Here is a 23,514-nt window from a genome sequence, read left to right as displayed (position 1 = left end):
CAACTGTAAGGCTCCTCTATGCTTCTTTAAAGGAGATACTATTCAGCTGAATATTCTAGCAATAACATTCTTCAATATTAAAGAACCTTTGGGATGCTTTTCTGCCTAAGAACAATGCACAGGCTTTTATTCTGGTGTTGCTTTTCTGTCATCTATATGCTGCACCTACATTTTATGAGGTGTTAATCAGGAAGATGGCAACACGAATGGTTAATGCAGTGAGATGTTCTTTTGCTTCATGTTTAACTTCCTGAGTCAGGAATACCTATGTAGATTATTCAAGTGATGAGCATATAGCTCTGCCTCCACTGTATGTTATAGAGTATATTGCATTTGAACAGAGCAAAATTAATTGCTTATAAGAGGTTACGAAGATGGTGGGAAAACCTATAACCATTTATCAACTTCTGCAGCGTTAGTGAGCTTTATAAATCTAAGTTACACAAATTATATTTATTCTTTAAGCTTCACACATTCATCATGTTCCTTTTTAAAAACAAGTCTCTCATCCATACAAATGCTCTGTAGTTTCAAGCAGTGTTATGCACTGTAGGGCCCTCCTGGTATTTGCTTCTGCTTTATTTAAATGGAAGCCTATGCTGCCAACATAATGGACAACAGCAACGTTCAGTCCTTAGGAAAAATACTCCAGTTACATGACCATTAATAGCTAAATGATTAATGCAGTGTGTCTTGCAGAGGAAGCTTCTTGACTGCTGGGTATCCTCTTACATTTGGCACGTTAATAGCTGGGAGCAGAGGAACTAGGTGAGAAGCCTTCTAATATGAGCAGGTCTCTGATTCTGAGCTGAGCACAAAGATTGCTGTTTCTGTATAGACATATTTCTATAAAATTATGCTTTCTGATGACGGAACTTGTATTTTGGAACAAGTGGGATAGATGTGGACACAGAAATGGAACATTATGTTCCTCAGTATCTGTCATTGATCCTGTGCAGAAGTTAATGAAACTTGGATTAGGTAAGAGACACTTACTTTGGAAAATGGGAACTGCTGCCATTTCAGATAATGTGACATTGTGATGAGGACCAACAACTTCTTCCTTGTGAATCCTAAACAATGCTGCATATTTCCCCTTGCTTTAACAATTAGTGAAACCATCCTGTTTAGCTGATGTGACAGTGTGTCACAGAGCATTAGCATTTACAGAGATGAGATCCTCACCCTTTGGGAAGGCATAGGAAAGAGAAAAATAATCGGCCTTGATAGATGGTTTTCATTCAGACATAAAGGCCCAGTTTGGACGTAATGAATAAGCAATGGTTTTTCATTTTGTTCACGAGCCTCAGGCTTGTGCATTCTCCTTAGATGTGGTGACAAAGGGTGGGATTCCCCTATTGAGTCCTGTTAGCAGAAGCCCTGTGCAAAGACTTCCCACTTGTGCAATGGGGCTCCCCCCCCTTGCAGCTGTGTTTCCCAGAATTGGCGCGCGGGGGGGGGGGGGGCGGAATCTCTGGAACAGCATGCTGGGGAGGAGAGGCAGGATTGTTCTGTCTGGCAATTTGAAATGCTTGCCCCAGTGGACAATTGCCATAGTGTGTCAATGAATTCCCTCCAATGCATTTGAAAGCAGTTGTTTCCTATTTTATTTAACCACAGTTTCATGTTAGGTCTGAACCCTAAACTGTAATTGATCTTTAGTGTGGTTTACAGAAACATGCCAGCTTCATATATAACTGGTTGAAGTTTGCTTGTTTCTGTAATTGAGGGGTGCTTTAACCCTTTTCTGGCTGAGGGTCACATTGACCTATGGTTAACACTTCAGAGGTTGCACGTCAATGTGAGTGTGGGCAGTTTCTCTTTTTTAAAAAGATGAAGGTGAGGGGGGAGCTTAGGTGTCACAAAAACGTTTTGGCATCTGCAGGAGTGGTTAGTAAACTAAAAAAACCCCACCTTAAAAAAAAACTTTTAAAAATGGCAACAGGATCGCCATAAAAAACCTTTCAGGAAGGTACCTATTGTTCATTTAGCTATAGATATAGCTATTTTAAAACAGAAAAATTGGCTGGCACTCAAGGATTACTGAAATGTATGTGCTTTGAAGCCTCAAAAGTATATGTTAAGGATAGGCAATATGTTAAGGGGTTTAACAATAAGGAGCAGAGTGTTTTGAAAACTGAAGTACGGTACCAATTTTTTTATTGTAAACACCAACTTAAACATGTATTAACAATTTCTGCTAAAATGTGATATTAACAATGTGTTACCCATGTGAATTGCATATTAGTTCATGCTTAACAAAATAATAAATAAAAAGTGTTGTCCACCCCCCTCCCCCGTGGCAACTAGACATTCTGTTTTGGTGCCCACAACCCAGGTCCCAGAAGCCATTTGGCTCCAAGTTTTTCTATTCCAGTCTCTAACACTGGGGGGGAGGGGGCGGGGAGCCACTGGCGGAGGAAGGGGGTGCGGTGGGTGCAGTCCACCCCAGATATCATCCCTGGGGGTGGTTTGACATTGCTGCCCCGCCCCCCTGGGACACTAGCCCCGCCCCGGGTGCATAGCATGTGTGCCACTCTGGGTGCCAGAGCAGCTAGCTCCACCTCTGGGGAGAGCTGCCCCTCTGGCTATGCCCATGTCCTGTGCTGGATCTACACTTACACAGTCTTGGAGTATTGCATGCTGTATATATGCCATGGAGAGCTTTTCCTGAGTCTTTGTAAAGAAGCTGCAATTCATCATTGCTCTGCTTTGCAGCTTCAATCTTTCCCTTCTGCACTTCATTCCATTATTTCCTGCCTGTTCATTGCATTGCAAGATACAGCTATCAGTTAAAATGATGTAATTTGAAGCTTGCTTTGTTTATTGCAAGCCATTATATTACTTTCCTACTAGTCGCAAGGTTGTCTTAATATATTATATACTTTACTTGCATTTTCTTGTGGCTATTTTTGTCGGCTGGAATTTGTCACTTGTGCCACACAATAAGATTAGCCCTTACTCTTCCCTTACTTGGCCATTGGAAAATACAGCACATGACAGTGCACATTTATTTCCTATCTGCATTTGCTGAATATATGTCCTGTTGTAATAGAGATATATATTTTCTTTCAGCAAGGGTTTCTGTTGTGATGAATAAGTAGAGTAGATAAGGTGAAATTAAACTCCCATGAGAAGAATGGGGCTGACTTCAATATAATGCCTGCTGTGCATCTTCATAACAGTTTGTATCCCATTGACAAAATGCAATGCCATTCATTTGTGTTATTGATTTGCTTACAGAAAGCAGCTGAAATGTAATACATGCAGGAAATAACTGGAGTCGCATTATATTTTGCACATATTCTTAAAATTTATTGCTGAATAGAGCATATTAAGAAGCTGAGACGGTGTCCTGTTTTTCAGAGGGTTACTATGAAAGCTATTATTTCCAGGTTACTGGTAATGATTTCAAGTATTATGCTATTTAAAAGTAAATAAAATAACTATTTTTATTCATTTTAAACTGCTTTCATCTTACTGTTTCACTTAAAAGTTGAATATATTGACAGACCAGTAGCCACAATTGGGAGAGCTCAGTTAGGCACTAATTAGTTTCTGCACACTCAATAGGACTTTGTGATGTACTTGGGCATGAGGGATACATGCAGAGTTCATTACATAGTTCTCAGAATATGCCAAATGTCTTCATGCCTGTCTCAAGAATTAGAGACAAAATTGCCTCCTTCTGAAGATGTGTCTGTCATGAATCTCTCATTACCCTAGAGCAGAGATGCATCTTCCCCCTCCCTTCTTAAAATAGTTCATGAATCATGAGAGTAATGAATATTCTCTTGTTCAGAAGGATTGCCTTCAGTTGAGGCACCTTGTCCCAGACTTCTAATTTATTCATACCAGGCTGCAGCATTCCTTTCTTACTATATAATAAAATTGTATGGCTGTTGTCATGTTGTAGTTTGTGTGGCCGCTGATAGACCATGTGAACTGCAGTGTGATGACAGAACAGCTGGCAGGTGAATGAGCTGGCAGCCCAGGCAAGCAGCAGAGAAGATGTGGTCTGGTCAAGACAGGCCAGGGCAGCTCCCCAACACCTGTCCTGCTCTGCTGCCACTGTGCACCTCACATTGACACTGCCATTTTGGCCTCTGTGGCACAGGAGGCCAAGGAGTAGGGAAGTGGCAGTGGAGCAGGACAGTTGCTGAGGAGCTGCTTTGCCCTGCCTGTTCCTCTGTGGCTTGGCTGGGCCACAGTTTGGCCGAGCTGTAAGAGGAGGGGAATGCAATTCTGGAGAGTAAGTGGCTGTGTTTGGTGAGGGAGCAAGGAGGAGTTAAACATAGGTGGACACAGGCTGGTAGGTGCTGGGCAGGCCTTGCAAGACTTCCAATGCTCCCACTATTGCCGCCTGCTGGCAAGTGGGGAGCGGAACCACTTCATCCCCCTCTACTGCTGTTGCTACTATGGGACCCTGGAGAAAAAGCCTGCATTCTCTGCCTCCCGCCAAGCAGCAGCAGTGGTGTGGGGCCAAAGGAGAGAAAGAAACTTTGGCGAAACTAAAAGGGGAGGACCACAGGCGGAGTGTGTAGGCAGGGTTGGTGATCAGTGTGATCAATGTGCTTTATTTTATACAAAAATGGTTTCCCTAACTGTATTCACTCTTATTCAAATCCCCACATGCAAACAGTTTTTTCCATTCCTCACTGCCTATGTCTCCTGAGTGTCGTGATGCATGGACTTTTCTTTTTCTGCGTGAGGTGAAATGACAGGTGTGTGAACAGGCTTCTTTCTCCAACTTCCTCTTGAGTCCATACAAATAAAAGAAGCTGTTAACAAAAAACAAGGAAATACAGAACAGTCTCTGGCTTATTTATGTGCTATATTGGCAAGTTTGGTTATTTGATTACTAGCAAGTCCAAATTATTTACTAGAGAAGAATTTGCAGGATTTAACTGCAATAATAATAATAATAATAATAATAATAATAATAATAATAATAATAATATTTATACCCCGCCCATCTGACTGGGCTTCCCCAGTCACTCTGGGCAGCTTACAGCACATCTAAAAACATAATAAAAACATCAAGCATTAAAAACCTCACTATACGTGTGGAACTTTTTAAGAACCTCTTTGATAACTGCTCCTGCTGAACCTTTTGTCTGCATAGGAAATTAACAAATTAGTTTGTTTCTTATTTTAATTACTGATAAACTTCGCTAAGTACATTTTACCAAGTCCAGAGAAGAGGAAGAATGTTACAAGTGTAAGATATTCCAAAATCTCTGCACACCACCTTAGACAGACTTAGTTTATGTGCACCCTGAAAAGGGTGGATAAAAGTAAAATGATAGTTTTTAAAAAGGGTTTTTAGTTGTTGTTTTTAAAGGATGATTTGGGGTTTTTTCTTCCAAACTCCACTACAGTATAGTGTAAAGCAACAGTTCTGAAGCAAAAAGTATATTGACTTTATTTTTAGATAATCAATGTGTGTCTTGAAGGAAGATCTTTAAGATTGCCTAGGGGGAATGACTTCTGAGATGGCACCTGCCAGCACCAGTTTTTAGAAGTACACACAGTATATCAAAAGTAAATAAAACATCTGCTTCCCAGTTATTCAGGATCCCTTATTATATAAAATATGCTAAACCATTTTGGTAGCAGAACTGAATTATTAATTTATTTTTCTTTGTAAAATTAAGGTGATTTACACATAACAGGAAACCATGGTTTGTTAAACTATGACAGCAGTGAACTTTTGAAGCCGAGTCCTGAGCATGTGGGAATCAAAAGCCAATTACCACCTCTAAACCATGATTTGTCTGCCATATTTCTGGAAGCTCAAAGTATGGTGTAGGCTCTCAGTTGTGGTTAGCACAAACCATGGTTTGCATTATGTCTGGACCCCAGCTGGAATCATGGAGGGGAGATAAGTACTGAGGTAAAATGTTATAAATGGAACACTGGGATTCAACCCTGAGGACAACCCATGTTTCAGATTTCTTTCACTCCATAATTCCATTGTGCAGGGAGACTTCACCCCTCCTCTGCTGCTTTTAGGAAAATTATTGCTTGGCATTTCAGCTGACCATGCAAACTATTGTCTGCACTTACTCTGCAAATCAGGATTAAACTCTAGTTTCTAATTGGGGTTTGCAGGAAGAGTGTAAACCATAATTTGTTAATTCAGATGAAACATAAATCAGTGGTGTACCTTAAACCAGGCTATTTACATCTGACACTAAATCATTTCAGTGGCCTTGTTTGACATAACACTAAACTATTATTACAGAAGCAGCTCAGCAAGTCTTGGGCTCACATCCTTCCCTGCCTCCCAAAATGATTGCAGTTTAGAATTATGTCTCAGCTAGACAAACTGGTTAACTTTAGCCGTGGTTTACTAAACAGGTCTGCTTTAGTTTTTGTAATCAAAAATTTAATACCTCACTAATTAGATACCGTAAATAAATACAAACTAGAAGTAACAATTTTGTGGCATTCCAAAAACAAACTGACAGTAATTTTGTGGCATTGTAAAAACAGCAGCAGCAGCAGCAGCAGCAGCAGCAAACTAACAGCTTTATTACTTGAGCCTTGGTGGGCAAAAGTTCACATTCTAACAGTTTTTCTTGAACAAGCGAGCCTGTAGATTTGATCACTTGAAGTACAATCCATTTTATTTGTGTAGTCTTCTAGTTAACGCTTAACACCTGTCACATTATAGCTATGGGGTTTGGTTTCCACCCAGTTCGATTTTAAGTAATTCTTGTATCTCCCAGTAAAATTGATGATTTACTCTGGAGCTTGAGGGTATCAGTATGCAAGAAGACACAATGCTTTCACAAAATCAGAGCCTCAGCTTTTGGATTGTGTACATAACATCATAAATAAGTTGCATTATTTTATCTGTTCGGCTTTGTTTTCTTATTGTTCTTTCAGCTAATTAGTGCCAATAAAAACTGCATTTACACAGCAAAATGTGAATGCTTTAAAACAGGAATTAAAAGCAGGAGTAGAATATTAATAAGGATCTGAGTTGGTAAAAGCTTTTCTGAGTGTTTCTGGGAGTAGCTGAATGCCTTTCAGGATTCAATTTGCAATTTTGGACTCTTAATGGTTCATTCTCTAGTTAAGAATCTTGTAATGCATCTTACATTTATCATGGGGATACGTATTTTTAAAAGAAAATGTACCTCTTTTCTTATTGGAACCATTATGGGACAAATGTGCTTTGAGCACTGTGCTTCACAACTTCTCTGCACTTATTTTTTATGGGTTTATGGCTTCAGATTGCAGCCCTGCAACAATTTCAGCTCAGCAGTGCTTAACCAGTTTTAAACTTCCATTTCAATTTGAAGAAGCATTTCCTTAACACAAAATGAAGAGTGGGATGTGTATGTGCATGCATAGATGAAAATATACCTAGCTAATAGGACTTACCTGATATATACATCATCATCTGTATATGAATATTGATTTGAGTCTTCTCATATTTGTGCTTATGAAGCCAAAACTGGGGGACGCCGGTGGCGCTGTGGGTTAAACCACAGAGACAGGGCTTGCCGATCAGAAGGTTGGCGGTTCGAATCCCTGTGATGGGGTGAGCTCCTGTTGCTTGGTCCCTGCTCCTGCAAACCTAGCAGTTCGAAAGCACATCAAAGTGCAAGTAGATAAATAGGTACTGCTCTGGCAGGAAGGTAAACAGCATTTACGTGCACGGCTCTAGTTCACCAGAAGCGGCTTAGTCATGCTGGCCACATGACCCGGAAGCTGTACACCGGCTCCCTCAACCAATAAATGAGATGAGCGCTGCAACTCCAGAGTCGGTCACAACTGGACCTACTGGTCAGGGGTCCCTTTACCTTTATCTTCCTTACAGATAGCTCAGAGTAGCATCTCATAGGACATCCAGTTGCCTCTGTAACCTGCTCTAACCACCAGCAGTGGTTATAGTGTCATATAGGACCTGAGAGATCTAGTCCCCACGTGACCTCATGGGGTGACCTTGGGCCAGTCACAGTCTGTCAACCTAACCTACCATACAGGGTTGTTCCAAGGATAAAATGGGGTGAGGAGAAAACTATCTACACCACATTGAGCTCCTTAGAGGATAGGTGGGATATAAATTTAAAAAGAAATTAAATAAATAAAAAGAAATCAGATCCACATTTGGTTCCCTCACTGCTGGAGGTATGCTTCTGAATTCCAGTTGCTGGAAACCACAGGAGGGGGAAATACTTGTGGGCTGTCCATAGGCACCTGGTTGACGGGCTATATGGGCCACTGGCCTGATCTGGTGGGCGTTTTATGTGTTAGTTAAGTGCAGTTCATTGTGAAAGTGTAGGTATTCAAAACCTTTTGGTTTTGAAACTCCTAAGAGATTGAGAAGCTTTTAGGGTTTACTATTGCACTCTCTTGTGGTGTCTGAGCTATGTGTTCCTTCCTGTTTGTGTAAATGCTGCTCACAGGCTCTCTCACAGGTTGCCAATAAAAATGTTAGCAGTTGTGTTTGCTAACAGAACAATTAGCCACAGATAGACTTAACAGGAAAAGTAAACTGCTGCATAGACAGAGAACATGTTTTCTTAGCCATGCTAGACATTTTCATATGAAAAGTTAGACAATTGAATGTCTTTATGTTAGTTCTTGCCACCTGCATGCTTGCATACATATGCTGAAATTCACTGCCCTAGTATTTAGTGATGGCCATTAGCTTAAATGGCTTTAAAACCGGGTTCATGGAGTATGTGTCTACTAAAAGCTGTTAATCAAAAGCTGTATGGAAATTTCAGAGAGAACTAGTGGGTGAGGGATGAAACCTTCAAGCTGTGCCTCTGAGCTTCCCAGTGCAATTTAATTATCCTCTGTGGGAAATAAGATTTTGGACTAGATACCTGATTCAGCAGGTCTGATCTTGTGTAAGAGCACTTATAAAGAAAAAGGTTAAATTTGAATCTAGGGCCAAACCAAGTTAGTGAATAATGGGGTATCGATTTTAGTAGTTTCCATCTCTTACCATCTCATTCATAGCAAGGGACATGGAACAGTGTTCCTTCTGAGGCATGGTGCCAGATATAATGCGAGTAGCCTCCTAACTGCTGTGCAATCCTGCACTCCCACCCTATGCAATTTTAAACCTCTATCTTTCCTTTACTAGTATTAGCTATGGTACAGCTCTGTCTTCACCAGTGGCATTAAAAGTTGTTGAGGTTTCAGTGTTTTTTTGTTTCTTATTTTCTTAGATAAAGCTGATGTGAAGTCCATTGCATGAACACAATTAATGTATATGTTTTTGTGATGTGAATAGCAGCCCCACAAAAGCTTTAGCTTCTAGGTTATGGGGGGCTGGGCAAAGAAGTTTAAACTCTTTCTCACTTTACTGTGGTACAACAAAAATAGGTTTCTCTGAATCTGCTGTTTGCAATCAAGAGAAGCTTCTCTGCAAAATGCCTGCCCTTTGCACTATAGCATGCATAGCAAGGATTTATGTAGAAGTGTCTTCCAGATCATTAGGCCCCAGCATTACTTAGCAATTAAGTCCTCCAAAGGGCACAAGTGAAGTTGCCAGTTTGCATCCTGGAGAATAAGTTTTACTTTTAATTCTCTTGTTGCCAGTGAAGTGGGATAGAGTGTAATATGTACAGCTGTATAGCTCCCTATAGGTTGCCTAATGCTGTTCACTTGTGTTAATATGAATGCAGGCTAAAAATATGGCTACTGCCCAAGCACTGAAGTGATGCAGCCCAAACATCCTCACCCTCATTCTTATTGTATTATTAATGCTATGGTGTCAGCTACCCATAATGCTTGCTATGCAGATATTTTATTTCTCTGGTGTTTAGTCAGAAATGTTTTTTCGGAGAGGAGGGGAGAGAGGCAGGGCAGATATGTGACTTCCCTACCTATGGATGTCCTCTCTGAAGCCTTACTAATGCGTCTCCTGGGGCATATCTGTGTTGACGGCAGAGTTGGGCTGTCCATTTAGCCCCTCCTCTGCCATCAGGCCTTTTCCTTGAAAGCTGTGTGTTACGTACAGTTGTCTGCAGATAAATTCAGATGTGCAGAGCCCCTACACGAGAATAGGTACTCACATATTTTATTTTCTCTGCAGGTAATCACACACAATTCATGAGTGTGGTGGAAATACCTGAGGTGGGGCTGAAAGAGTGGCTCTGCTTCACTGTCAATACAATGCCTGACACAAGTAATGCATGAATAAAAAGTTGAGGGAGCAGTCATGAATATGTAGTATATTTCTCCCCTAGTGTTACTTGCTTGGCTTTGTCATAACTTTTTATCTGGATAACATGAAGCCCTTCTGTAAAATGTTTTCTTTAATGCTCATTAGTGTTGGAAACACTCTTTTTAGGCAACCACATGGAGCTAGTTTCTTACATAAGCAAGAAACCATGACTTGTCTATCTGTTTTGGCTTGGGTTGGACTTTATATTGATTTGATGCCACCCACAGCTTCCACACAAACTTTATTTCCCAACTGGCACATGTTCCTTGTTTTCTCTCAGCCATTAAAGAGGACTTGTGAGCTTTGTATTTATTTTTGTCTCTGCCCAAGCAGAAGCAACAGCTGCTGTGGAGACACTGAAAACCCGAGGCTGGGGATTTCACCAACAATCTCCAACTGTGAAGCCTAACCATGTCTTGTTTGGTGGGATTAAACCAAGCACAGTCAGTTTGGGGATTAATTATTCTTATTTCTTTATTGGAAATTTTTATAAAGGAGAGGATATGAAGGCATGATGGTAGAGCACATTCAGAATGCATCTACGTAATTTGGTACAAAGAATCTCTGGGGCATGCAACCATCCCTGAGGTAAAATACGACAAGCATTTAGCACTTTCATAGAATCATAAAGTGATAGAATTGTAGAATTGGGAGGGACCCCAAGAGTCATCTAGTCCAACCTCCTACAATACAGGAATCTCAGTTAAAGCATCCATGACAGATGGCCATCCAACCTCTGTTTAAAAACCTCCATGGAAGGAGAGTCCACAACCTCCTGAGGGAGAATGTTCCACTGTTGAACAGCTCTAGCTGTCAGAAAGTTTTTCCTGATGTTTAGTTGGAATCTCCTTTCTTGTGACTTCTCCTACTCTCCAGATCAGGAGAAAACAAGCTTATTAACTCTTCCATGTGACAGCCCTTAAGATATTTGAAGATGGCTATCTCCTCTCAAGTCTCCTCTTTTCCAGGCTAAACATACCCAGCTCCTTCAACTGTTCCTCATAAGGCTTCATTTCCAGACCCTTGATCATCTTGGTTGCCCTCCTCTGCACATGTTCCAGCTTGTCAACATCCTTCTTAAATGGTGGTGCCCAGAATTGGACACTGTATTCCAGGTGTAGTCTGACTAAAGCAGAATAGAGTGGTACTATTACTATAGTACTAACACTATACTTCTGTTGATGCAGCCTAAACTATTAGCTTTTTTGCTGCTGCATCACACTGTTGAGTCACTGTTCCACCAAGTCCCCAGATCCTTTTCACAGTAAGCCAGGGGTCCCCCATCCTATATTTGTGCATCTGGTTCATCGTGCCTAAGTGCAGAACCTTACATTTGTCCCTATTGAAATTCATTTTATTAGCTTGTGCTAATAAATTCTGTGGCATTACCTACCATATTTTTTGCTCTATAGGAGGCACTTTCCCCCCTGCAAAAATGAAGGGGAAATGTGTGTGCGTCCTATGGAGCAAATGCAGGCTCCTTGGCTTCAGTGATAGCAACTTTTTTCCCCTTTATTCCCCCCCCCCTAAAAACTAGGTTCGCCCTATGGTCCATTGTGCCCTATGGAGCGAAAAATACGGTACCTCTACAGTTTGTTGTCATCTGCAAATTTGATAAGCATCCCCTCAATTTCTTCATCCAAGTTGTTTATAAAGACGTTTTAAGATGCAATGTTTGAACTTTTAATGATCAATATGACAAAGGCAAAAGTAACATTGATTACAGTTTCTGTTCAGCACTGTGTTGCCTTTCATCTGATATGGAATGAAATCAGTACTGAAACAGTTAAGATTTATATCAGAATTTGGAAAATCTCAACTTTTTTCTTAACGAAAGACATGTTATTAAAAATATCTTTGTTTCTCACCATTATGATTCTGAACTCTCTGAAGTTCTGCATTAAAAAAAATTACATGAGATTTTTCAGCTAACTACTTCATAAAAATTAAGGTTCAAGAAAAGCATTATACAATTTATTCAGCATTGAAAACCATGGGGGAACGGGATCCCAAAGCTCAATATGTCTACTTAGATACAGTCAGCTATCATAGTGTGCATACTGTTTACTGTAGCACTGTGGGGACCAAACACTTGCAGTTGTGCCAAAATAATTTTGTACTTTTCAACCATAATGATAAGATGGAAAATGGTGTTATTACTATGTAAAGCAAATGGTACATGAAAGCAGCTTGAAGTATTGGGAGGAGATGTTAAACATGTGTAGACATTAAAGATGTTACTGAATTTCTTAAGTGAGATTGCCCAATCCTTGATTTACCCTTTCATCTTAAGAGATCTTTTTGTATTATTTGTGTATTCCATGGTATGTAAACTGCTTAAGAAATCAAAGGGTCAGCGATAGTTGCCTGAGTAACATGCTATTTCTGTACTTCTGATGCTACCTCTGCATGTTTTATGCTGGTATTCAAAGTATTAAAACATATATGTCCCCATGAAATCAACAACTATAAACTAGAAATCGTATTTGCAGAACTTTCTTCAAAGTTAACACTGAGTCTCTTCTGAAACTGATGACAGTGGTTCACTTTGAAATAGGAAACGGCATACCTTAGTGAGCAAGACTTACTTTCTTTCCAATATCACAATCCTCTATGCTCATTAGCATGTATTTTGACTAACAGCAGTCTTGAGGGTTTCATTTAGTAATATCTTTAGGCCAAATCACTTAAGAGTTGCTTATCTAGAGATACTGGGGATTGGACCTGGGAAATCACATATAAATAAAGATCCAAGTTTGTTTATGGAACTATTCCTCCAATAATTCTTAGTTAACTAGGGTTAAAATAAAATGTCTCTGTCAAATACTGTACACACAGGTTACAAAACTTGGCAAATTCCATCAGTGTGGATGAACCAATTTTTACTATTATCAGAATTTCAAACTGGAATTTAGAACTTTAGAAATAAACTAATTGTATGAATTGAAAAAAAAATGGTCCCTCTTTTGTACCACCCACTTCTTCTGTGTGAATAGTGGGGAGTGGAATAAAATATTGGGCAGGTGTGATGGAAAAGCTCTAGTCTGCAGTTCCAGTCATAAAATGGATTGGAGAGGGTACTTTGTAGACTGTGCAATCCTATACATATCTACTCAGTAGTAAATCCCATTGACTTCAGTGGGTATGTATGTATGTATGTATGTATGTATGTATGTATGTATGTATGTATAGAACTGCATCCTTAATAATTGTAGCTTCTCCCAATGCAAATAAATCTTAGCCTATGAGATCTTTTCATATTAAGGTGAATGAATAGTGATTCCCTTTCCTTTGAATATATATATGTATAAAACTCAGTTATTCAGCTATTCTATCTCTAGCCCTAATCATGGATGGCTCCCTTGTAAGGCAGAGACCAAAACTAAGGCCAAACATGGTATTCTTTAAGGCAGGCACTGCTGTGCCATTCATGGAAGGGCCTTTGATTCAGTGGGTGTCTCTACTAATGGAAAAGGGGAGCCAGCAGTATTGCTTTAGATGTGAAAGCAGTTTCTGCATATGTAAACACTGTGCATTTTATCTTCTTGTTGCAGAAGGCCAACAGTTGCCTTGGAATAACTTCACAAATGAATGTAATATTCCTGGAAACTTCATGTGCAGTAATGGACGTTGCATCCCAGGAGCCTGGCAATGTGATGGGCTGCCAGACTGCTTTGACAAAAGTGATGAGAAGGAATGCCGTGAGTGTCCTCTACTTGATTGCTACCTTTCATATTTTGAATAGCAAGACTCAGCCATGTAAAAATCAAATGTATTTCAGGGATTAGTATTCAACCTGTGTTACCATATTTCTTATTGGTTTGTCTAACTGAAGTGACTGTTCACTTCTTGCTTGGTGGCAGTACAATTTATTGTAGGTTGACGAAGACAATACCTTTCTGAAGGGCACTGCGAATTTTATTGCTGGGCTGGCAATTAAATCTGTGTTTTCTCTATCCAAATTTGTCATGAGCAGATGCAGTCTGTTTGAATATTTTCTGTGGCTTGAATTTGCCCCATGTTTCAGTTTAACTCGCATAATTTCTAAAATTCTGGAACAGGTTTACCAATTTTTCAGTTTGCATCTCCCCCTCCCGCTCACTTTCCTGGTTAGTGATGCGCAAAAGCAAATGAGCTTGCTGAGTGCAATACCTGCAAAAAGTGATCTGGATGAAATAGTGTAATCACATGATTTCACAACAAAAACAGAATAAATGTGAATCAGTACTTCCCTGTAAACAACATACAGTAATTCAAAATCTCCAAATGCAGAGAGCAATTCATTTATGCAGAATTTCGCAATCATACATAAATAGTCTGGTAAGTATTAGCAAAGTTGTACATGTGACTTTCAGTCATAATGCTTGCCTATGTGAACAACATTGTTCCTATAAATTCTGTGTATTGTTCTCCACAAGACTGCAATCCTCAGAATGTTCTCAACCCCCTCTTACACCAAAGGACGGGGCTTAGAGCCACTCCTAGTCTCTGCTCTGAGGACCTAAGTTTATGACTCTTATCATTGGGTCCAAGTGAGAACAGCCTTCATTTCCACACTTCCTTCTTAGAAACACAGTAACAATTTTCACAATTTTTCTGTGTTATTTCTTTCTGTTTTGTCTTTGTATTTTCTTCCACAGAGACTATAAACAGCATAGGAAAGAAATCTATTTAGTGAATATTCAAAACTTGATTGACTTCTTTCTACTTTGATTGGGTCATTTCTGTTTGTTTCAATTGAAAACATTTTAGTTTCAACCTCACTTCACCTCGGAACAGGAAAAGAGGTTAAAATAATCAGAATACTTTAGGGAGGAATTCAGTGTTGCACTAAAATGATCGTTCTGTCAGGCCAGTTGACAGAACTTCAGCTTGAACTTAGAATGCCTTTTCTGCTTTTTATTTGTCAAATAAATGCATGTGGTCTTTGGTTAAATCTTTGCAAAAGGAAACTAAGACCCAGCAAGCACTATGTGTCTTGCAAACACATTTTCTAAGTTCTATATTGGCTGTTTAGGCAAAAACATTCCATGGCACCAAAACCACTACTGTGTTGTAATGTTTGTTGCCTAAAGTTGTGTGGCCCTGATCGCCTGACAACAAAGAATTAACATTAACAGCAAAGAGTGGATTGGATTTCCTTTTTGGCTTACAATTGTATCTTAAATTAGGTGTTCTGGGATTGTCATTATGGGACCTGGGATAATAATCTCTGGCCAAGTTTAGGTGTAATTCAACATTCTTTCCATCCACTGTATGCAAGACCAAATCTTATCCTTAAACTCAGTGGAATACCTCTCTCTCTCTCTCTCTCTCTCTGTGTGTGTGTGTGTACTCTTTTTGAGTACTCAGATAAAAAAATAGTTTTAAAAAGAGTTCTCAAATATATTTTTATTTTGCTTTTCATATAATTTTGTTTATCTCTTCTTTGCATGCCACCTACTGCCTTGAAAATAAGCAATTAATGAAGTGTTGCTGAACAGACTTCTTTTTTGCTGATGAATAAGTCAGTAATAGTCTGCCAGTGACCATAGACTCAATTCACAATATTCTTTTGTCACTGAGAATAAACTGGATCCACAAGGTTTTGGTAGTAATTAATATAGTATCTGCCAGTAAAATTTAAATAGCTGCAAAACCTCAGTTCATAAAATTCCTTTCGTCAGTTGGATTGGGTTAATGTCTTGGGATTTGTCAATTGATGTTTTTGGAGAACTATGATCCCCCCCCCTTTTCTAGTTGTGTTAGATTATTAAAATATATTAGCTAGGCCATTTTTCTTTCACCCAAGCAGAGATAATCATCCTTTTTTTGTTTTGTTTTTCCTTACCTTTGTCTGCTAACTTAACTGGTCTCATGAATAAATTTAAAAATAATGCAAAGGAAAAGGAATCTGGGAAGCAGGTGATTCATTTCCTGTTATGCCCTATAGTTGACAGGTGAGATACATGTAAACAGAAGAGACCATGGTGATAGATTTTCAGTTTTAAATAACTCTGGAGGGCTGCAGACTTTCATTTTAATTTATTTTGTACCCTGACTTTCTCATTACAAAATGATGGCGTAACTTGCCTTACAAAATGGAGAAAAATGGCAAGAGCTCTAGCACTGAGTAAATAAAATCAATGGGAAGAAATCAATCCACTGTTAACATGCCAGAAAGCCCAGAAAATTCAAGATGTAAAACTAGTGTTGTGAAATTAAAAGAATGTTTAAGGTGTGTGCTCCAAGTGGGAAGAGCATAGCATACTTTGGGTGCTGCACGACAGCCCTGCTTTGTAACTCCCAGGATTTTATTTATTGAGTAGGGTGACTGGATCAGACTTTCCTGTGTAGATTGGCTGGAGGAAGATTTAGATAGCAAAAGGCACTGCTTCCATTATGTTGGGTCCCACTGTGTATGGATTTAAAGGTAATAATAACCAGCACCTTAAATTGTGCCTCAGAGCTAATTGGCAGGCAGTGTGATCAACTGCACTTGAGTCTTTTGCGCTTGACAACTTGCTCCCCACTCAGGAAGACTGGGGAGCATCATCTGTAGTTCTGAGCAGTCTCTAAGGCTAGCCCCTTGCAGAGTTTTAGAGAAACTAATCCTCACACTTACAAATTATACATGATGGTTGCAAGGTTTCTGTTAGGTTGTGGGTGAACATATCAGACGACACAGAGATTCTTTAAACAGCTCTTGTTTATTCACAGGCCAGAACAGAACTGAACTGAAGGGTTCAGTCAGCCTGCTTATATAGAGCTCCAGTACAACGTAACTGTAACAATTTTCTAAAACTACCCAATCACTGAACATCACTTTCGATCCCTTATTTGCATAACTATCTACAGTATCCCCCTGCTGGCCCAGGGTGAGAACTTCAGTACATAACAGTTTCCATTTAACAATAAGGGTAGAATTGGCATATAAAATACAGAGGACATAAAATGGCCATGCTTCCATATTCTGTTTGCACTACCAGAGGCAGTATGCCTTGGAGCAACAGTTGCTAGGAATCACAAGTGGGGAAGAGTGGTGTTGCACTCAGGTCCTGCTTGTGGGCTTCCCAATGGTTACCTGTTTGGTCACTGTGAGACCAGGGGGCTATTGGCTTGATCCAGCAGGCCCTACTTAAGCCCTGCAAGACATCTCCTATCATGTAGAACAGCATGACTTTCTAGGACTATAAAGAGAAGGAAAATTTAGAACAAGCTTAAGGCAGATTCCCACTTCTCACATCAAATAAGAGAGGTGGTCAAGTAGCATTTGATTGTAGCTTGTGCAGATTCTGAGACTGCAGTCGTGTTTATGATAGGAGTCGCTACAATGTCCTATTCATTTGTTGCTAAAATCGTGCCCTTTAGGAAAGAATTTCTCCAAAATGCATTGGGCCTGGAATACAGTTCATTTTCAGCACCTGAACTATTTGCTGTCTCACTGACCACCCCCCCTGCCAAATCCCACAGTTTATCCTAAACCCAGATGATCAGATAGGATCTTGGCCTTTGTCTGCAATTTGACTACAGAGCATTAAGAAAATCCTCTTGAACAATTGAGGCTTAATGCCTAATGCATATACTGTCATCTTGCTCAAAAACTGAACTTTTGAGACTGACATATATATATATATATATATATATAGAGAGAGAGAGAGAGGGGTAGTAATGGCACCCTCAGTTCCTGAAGAATAATATTAACATCAAGAAACTGGGCACATCTATCTCAGCATGATTTAACTAGGCAGTATTGGCAAGGGTCTTCTTAAACGAGCCTTCTTAAACGAACAATGCAAAGAAATAGAGGAAAACAATAGAATGGGAAAAACCAGAGATCTGTTCAAGAAAATTGGATATATGAAAGGAACATTTCGTACAAAGATTACCACAATAAAGGACAAAAGTGGTAAGGACCTAACAGAAGCAGAAGACATGAAGAAGAGGTGGCAAGAATACACAGAGGAATTATACCAGAAAGATATGGATGTCTCTTACACTCCAGGTAGTGTGGTTGCTGACCTTGAGCCAGACATCCTAGAGAGTGAAATCAAATGGGCCTTAGAAAGCACTTCTAATAACAAGGCCAGTGGAAGTGATGATATTCCAGCTGAACTATTTAAAATTTTAAAAGATGATGCTGTCAAGGTGCTACACTCAATATGCCAGCAAATTTGGAAAACTCAGCAGTGGCCAGAGGATTGGAGAAGATCAGTCTACATCCCAATCCTAAAGAAGGGCAGTGCCAAAGAATGCTCCAACTACCGTACAATTGCACTCATTTCACATGCTAGCAAGGTTATGCTTAAAATACTACAAGGCAGGCTTAAGCAGTATGTGGACCGAGAACTCCCAGAAGTGCAAGCTGGATTTAGAAGGGGCAGAGGAACCATAGACCAAATTGCAAACATGCGCTGGATTATGGAGAAAGCTAGAGAGTTCCAGAAAGACATCTACTTCTGCTTCATTGACTATGCAAAAGCCTTTGACTGTGTCGACCACAGCAAACTATGGCAAGTTCTTAAAGAAATGAGAGTGCCTGATCACCTCATCTGTTTCCTGAGAAATCTCTATGTGGGACAAGAAGCTTCAGTTAGAACTGGATATGGAACAACTGATTGGTTCAAAATTGGGAAAGGAGTACGGCAAGGCTGTATATTGTCTCCCTGCTTATTTAACTTATATGCAGAATTCATCATGCAAAAGGCCGGGCTGGATGAATCTGAAGCCGGAATTAAGATCGCCGGAAGAAATATCAACAACCTCAGATATGCAGATGACACAACCTTGATGGCAGAAAGTGAGGAGGAATTTTAGAGTTTTTTGGGCCTTCATAAGGATCTCCTTGTCTCGAAAGAGGGTGTCATTCATTCTCCATCTAAATTGACCAGATGTTGTAAGTTTCATCTCCATCCTCACGGCATTATGGTCGGAGCAAGTTTTTGGGCAGATTTCTACCTTCTTAATCTTTGGAGCCATACCACTAGTAATCCAAATTTGATCGATTCTGGTCCAGGTCATCATTGCTTGGGAGAAAAAGGTTCCCTCTCTCTCCAGAGGGTTCCTTGTTCTCCATATATCTATCAAGTCCATGTTTTCCATCATTTCAAAAAAAGTCCTAGGAAGTCTCCCTTCCTTAGTAACTGTTAGTCTTTGTGCCTTGTCCATGTTAGTGGAGACCACACCATTCATGTCTCCCATGATTATCATGTTGTAATCAAATAGTCCATCAGGGTTTCATGAAGTCTCTTGAAAAAGTCAGATTTACCTTCATTTGGTGCGTAGATTCCGACAACTAGAAGTTTTTCTCCTTGTACTTGTATCTCCACTGCCAGATATCTCCCTTGCTCATCTTTAAACATCATTTTTGGGGCCCATTTCTCTTTCACATATATCACAACTCCTCTTTTTTTGACTTTATCTGATGAAATAAATTCTTGTCCTAATCTTTTATTTGTAAGTAATCTCCTGTGGGCTCTAGTTATATGAGTTTCTTGTAGACATATCAAATCCAGTTGTTCTCTGTTCAAAATATGAAATACTTGTCTTCTCTTCAAAGGCCCATTGAGCCCATTACAATTCCAGCTAAGGAATTGCAAGGCCATCTTGTTATTTTTCTGACACTCCTCCAACAGCTCCAAGTTGTTGCTCTTCTTCTGATGGTGGTGGTTTTTGTCCAAACTCTAAAAGACTATTTTGAAATAAATTTGAGGGCCGACGTGGAGAAAAGAGTGATCTGGGACGCAAGCAAAGCGGTGATGCGAGGTTTCTTGATTCAACAAAACTCAATAAAGAGGAAAAAACAAAATGAGAAAAAAGAAAAGATTTTGGAAAAGATAAAGGAAGGAGAGAAAAAATTAAGAACCAAACCAAAGTCCCAGGAGATTTTAAGAGAGATTAAGTTATATCAAACACAATATATGGAATTGATGAACCAAGAGATTGAATGGAAGATAAAGCAAATGAAACAAAAGACATTTGAATCAGCAAATAAATGTGGCAAACTTCTGGCATGGCAATTGAAGAAAAGGCAGAAATTAAATACAGTTACAAGCCTAGAAGTGGATGGAAAGAATATATCTAAACCCAATGAAATTAGAAATTGCTTTTTGAGTTATTTTAAAAAAACTTTACACTCAAGGTCCGCAAAATGAAGAAGATATAGACAAATTCCTTGATAAATATGGATTACAAAAAATCTCTCATCAAAACAAGATGGATCTGAACCAGAGAATAACAGAACAAGAGATAGAGGCTGCCATTCAGAATATGCAACTGGGCAAATCTCCAGGACCAGATGGATTGACTTCTAGATACTACAAATCGCTGAAGGAATGGTTGATTCAACCACTAAAAGAAGTTTGTAATGAGATTCTTGAGGGAAAAATGGCACCTGAATCGTGGAAAGAAGCATATATTTCACTCATACCAAAGACAGAGACTGAAAAGACTCAACTGAAGAACTACCGCCCAATATCATTACTTAATGTGGATTACAAAATTTTTGCAGACATTTTGGCAAAAAGATTTAAAAAAGTGCTGATGGAAAAGATTCATAAGAACCAAGCAGGCTTTCTCCCAAAAAGACACCTAGCAGACAATGTAAGGAACATAATAGACATTTTGGAAAAGCTAGAGGTGAATATAAATACCAAAGCAGTACTGATTTTTGTGGACGCGGAGAAAGCCTTTGATAATATTTCTTGGAGCTTTATGATAAAGAATCTCCATGGGATGGGGGTAGGCCAAGGTTTTGAGAATGGTATGGCTGCAATATATTCTGAACAAAAAGCTAAATTGATTGTAAATAATGTAATAACTGAGGAACTTAAGATAGAAAAAGGAACACGACAGGGGTGCCCAATTTCCCCATTACTCTTTATTTCAGTTCTGGAGGTGTTGCTGAACATGATTAGGAACGACCAGCAGGTTAAAGGAGTGCAGGTCGGAGCCAAACAGTATAAGTTAAGAGCATTTGCAGATGACCTAGTATTGACTTTGCAAGAGCCAAACACTAGTACGAAAAGGGTCTTAGAAATAATCCAACTGTTTGGCCAGGTAGCTGGATTTAAGTTGAATAAACAAAAAACCAAAGTTTTAGGAAAAAATTTAACAGATATGGAAAAAGAGGAGTTCCAAGAGGAGACAGGGCTGACGGTGGTCAAGAAAGTTAAATACCTAGGGGTTTATTTGACATCCAAAAATGTGAATTTGTATAAGGATAACTATGAAAAATGTTGGTCAGAGATTAAAAAAGATCTAGAAATATGGTCAAATCTGAAATTGTCAATGTTAGGCCGAATTGCAGTGATTAAAATGAATGTATTGCCTAGAATGTTATTTTTGTTTCAGACCTTGCAGATTCTTGATAAGATGGAATGTTTCAAGAGGTGGCAGAAAGATATCTCGAAATTTGTCTGGCAGGGCAAAAAGCCCAGAATCAAATTTAAAATATTGACAGATGCCAAAGAAAGAGGGGGTTTTGCCCTGCCGGACTTAAAATTGTATTATGAAGCAGCAGCATTTTGCTGGCTGAAAGAATGGATGCTCCTCGAGAATACAGACATTTTAGATCTGGAAGGTTTTAATAATGCTTTTGGTTGGCATGCATATCTATGGTATGACAAAATCAAGCTGAACAGTGTCTTCAAAAATCACATTGTTAGAAAAGCATTGTTTAACATTTGGATAAGATATAAAGATCTGTTGGAAAACAAAACCCCTAGATGGGTGTCACCAGTGGAGGCCAAGGCAGTGAAGAAACTCAATATGGAGGTCGGATGGCCGAAGTATTGGGAAATTTTGGAACAGGATGGAGATAAGTTTAAATTACAAAGTCATGAGAAACTGAAACATAAAGTACAAAATTGGTTTCAATATCACCAAATAATGGAGTTTTTTAAACAGGACAGGAAAATTGGCTTTCAGGTGGAAAAATCAAAATTAGAGACTGAACTGTTAGAACCCAATACTAAGAACTTATCAAGAATGTATAACTTGCTGCTGAAATGGAATACACAGGATGAAACAGTTAAATCGGCTATGATTAAGTGGGCACAGGATGTTGGACATAACATTATGTCAGCTGACTGGGAATGGTTATGGAACACCGGTATTAAATTTACGGCATGTAATGCCTTAAAGGAAAACATTATGAAAATGGTCTATAGGTGGTACATGACCCCAGTCAAGCTGGCAAAAATTTATCATTTGCCCGATAACAAATGTTGGAAATGTAAAGAGACTGAAGGTACCTTCTATCACCTTTGGTGGACATGCCCGAAGATTAAGGCTTTCTGGGAAATGATCTATAATGAAATGAAAAAGGTACTTAAATGTACTTTCCCTAAAAAACCAGAGGCCTTTCTCTTGGGCATTGTCGGCCAATTGGTGTTAAAGAGGGATAGAACTTTTTTTATGTATGCTACGACAGCAGCAAGAATACTCATCGCAAAGTATTGGAAGACACAAGATCTACCCACTCTGGAAGAATGGCAGATGAAAGTGATGGACTATATGACATTGGCCGAGATGACAGGCAGAATCCGCGACCAACGAAAAGAGACGGTGGAAGAAGAATGGCGAAAATTTAAAAGTTATCTTAAGGACTATCATAAACTTAATGAATGTTAAAGTGTTGTGGTTCCTAGAAACAAAGGGATACAGTGATATAAGATCAGAATATAGAGAGGATTAGGACGACAGAGGTTGAAAGTAACAATTGGGAGTTGCTATAAAAATTTTGGACATTGGGATGCAGAAAGGGGGGGTATGGGGAAGTCCTAGAAAAGAGGTTTATGAAAATATGTTATGAAATTATACGTGTATGTTTGTCTTTTTAAGTGTTTGTTTGTTTCTTAAAAAATTCTGTAAAACCAATAAAAATTTTATAAAAAGAAAGAAAGAAAGTGAGGAGGAATTAAAGAACCTTTTAATGAGGGTGAAAGAGGAGAGTGCAAAATATGGTCTGAAGCTCAACATAAAAAAAATGAAGATCATGGCCACTGGTCCCATCACCTCCTGGCAAATAGAAGGGGAAGAAATGGAGGCAGTGAGAGATTTTACCTTCTTGGGCTCCATGATCACTGCAGATGGTGACAGCAGCCACGAAATTAAAAGACGCCTGCTCCTTAGGAGAAAGGCGATGGCAAACCTAGACAGCATCTTAAAAAGCAGAGACATCACCTTGCCAACAAAGGTCCGTATAGTTAAAGCCATGGTTTTCCCAGTAGTGATGTATGGAAGTGAAAGCTGGACCATAAAGAAGCCTGATCACGGAAGAATTGATGCTTTTGAATTATGGTGCTGGAGGAGATTTTTGAGAGTCCCATGGACTG

General features: G+C 39.3%; 1 protein-coding gene across 3 annotated transcripts in view; it reads left to right on the top strand.

The window, feature by feature from the left end:
• The window catches only part of LDLRAD3 (low density lipoprotein receptor class A domain containing 3), a 131,203-nt gene that overhangs the window by 16,965 nt on the left and 90,724 nt on the right, over window positions 1-23,514 (top strand). For 2 of the 3 annotated variants that reach the window (XR_014001255.1, XM_081166045.1), the window contains exon 2: window positions 13,753-13,899. The exons of the other annotated variant lie outside the window; for it this stretch is intronic. Coding sequence is in view for 1 of the 2 variants with exons in the window: in XM_081166045.1 (XP_081022171.1) it covers window positions 13,753-13,899 (147 nt within the window). In the remaining variant the exon portion in view is untranslated. The remainder of the gene's footprint in view (window positions 1-13,752; window positions 13,900-23,514) is intronic. 3 annotated transcript variants of the gene reach the window in all.

The sequence above is a fragment of the Podarcis bocagei genome (assembly GCF_964188305.1).
Source record: "Podarcis bocagei genome assembly, chromosome: 1".
In the NCBI taxonomy this organism is placed as follows: domain Eukaryota; kingdom Metazoa; phylum Chordata; class Lepidosauria; order Squamata; family Lacertidae; genus Podarcis; species Podarcis bocagei.
This window is presented reverse-complemented; position numbering and strand designations above follow the sequence as displayed.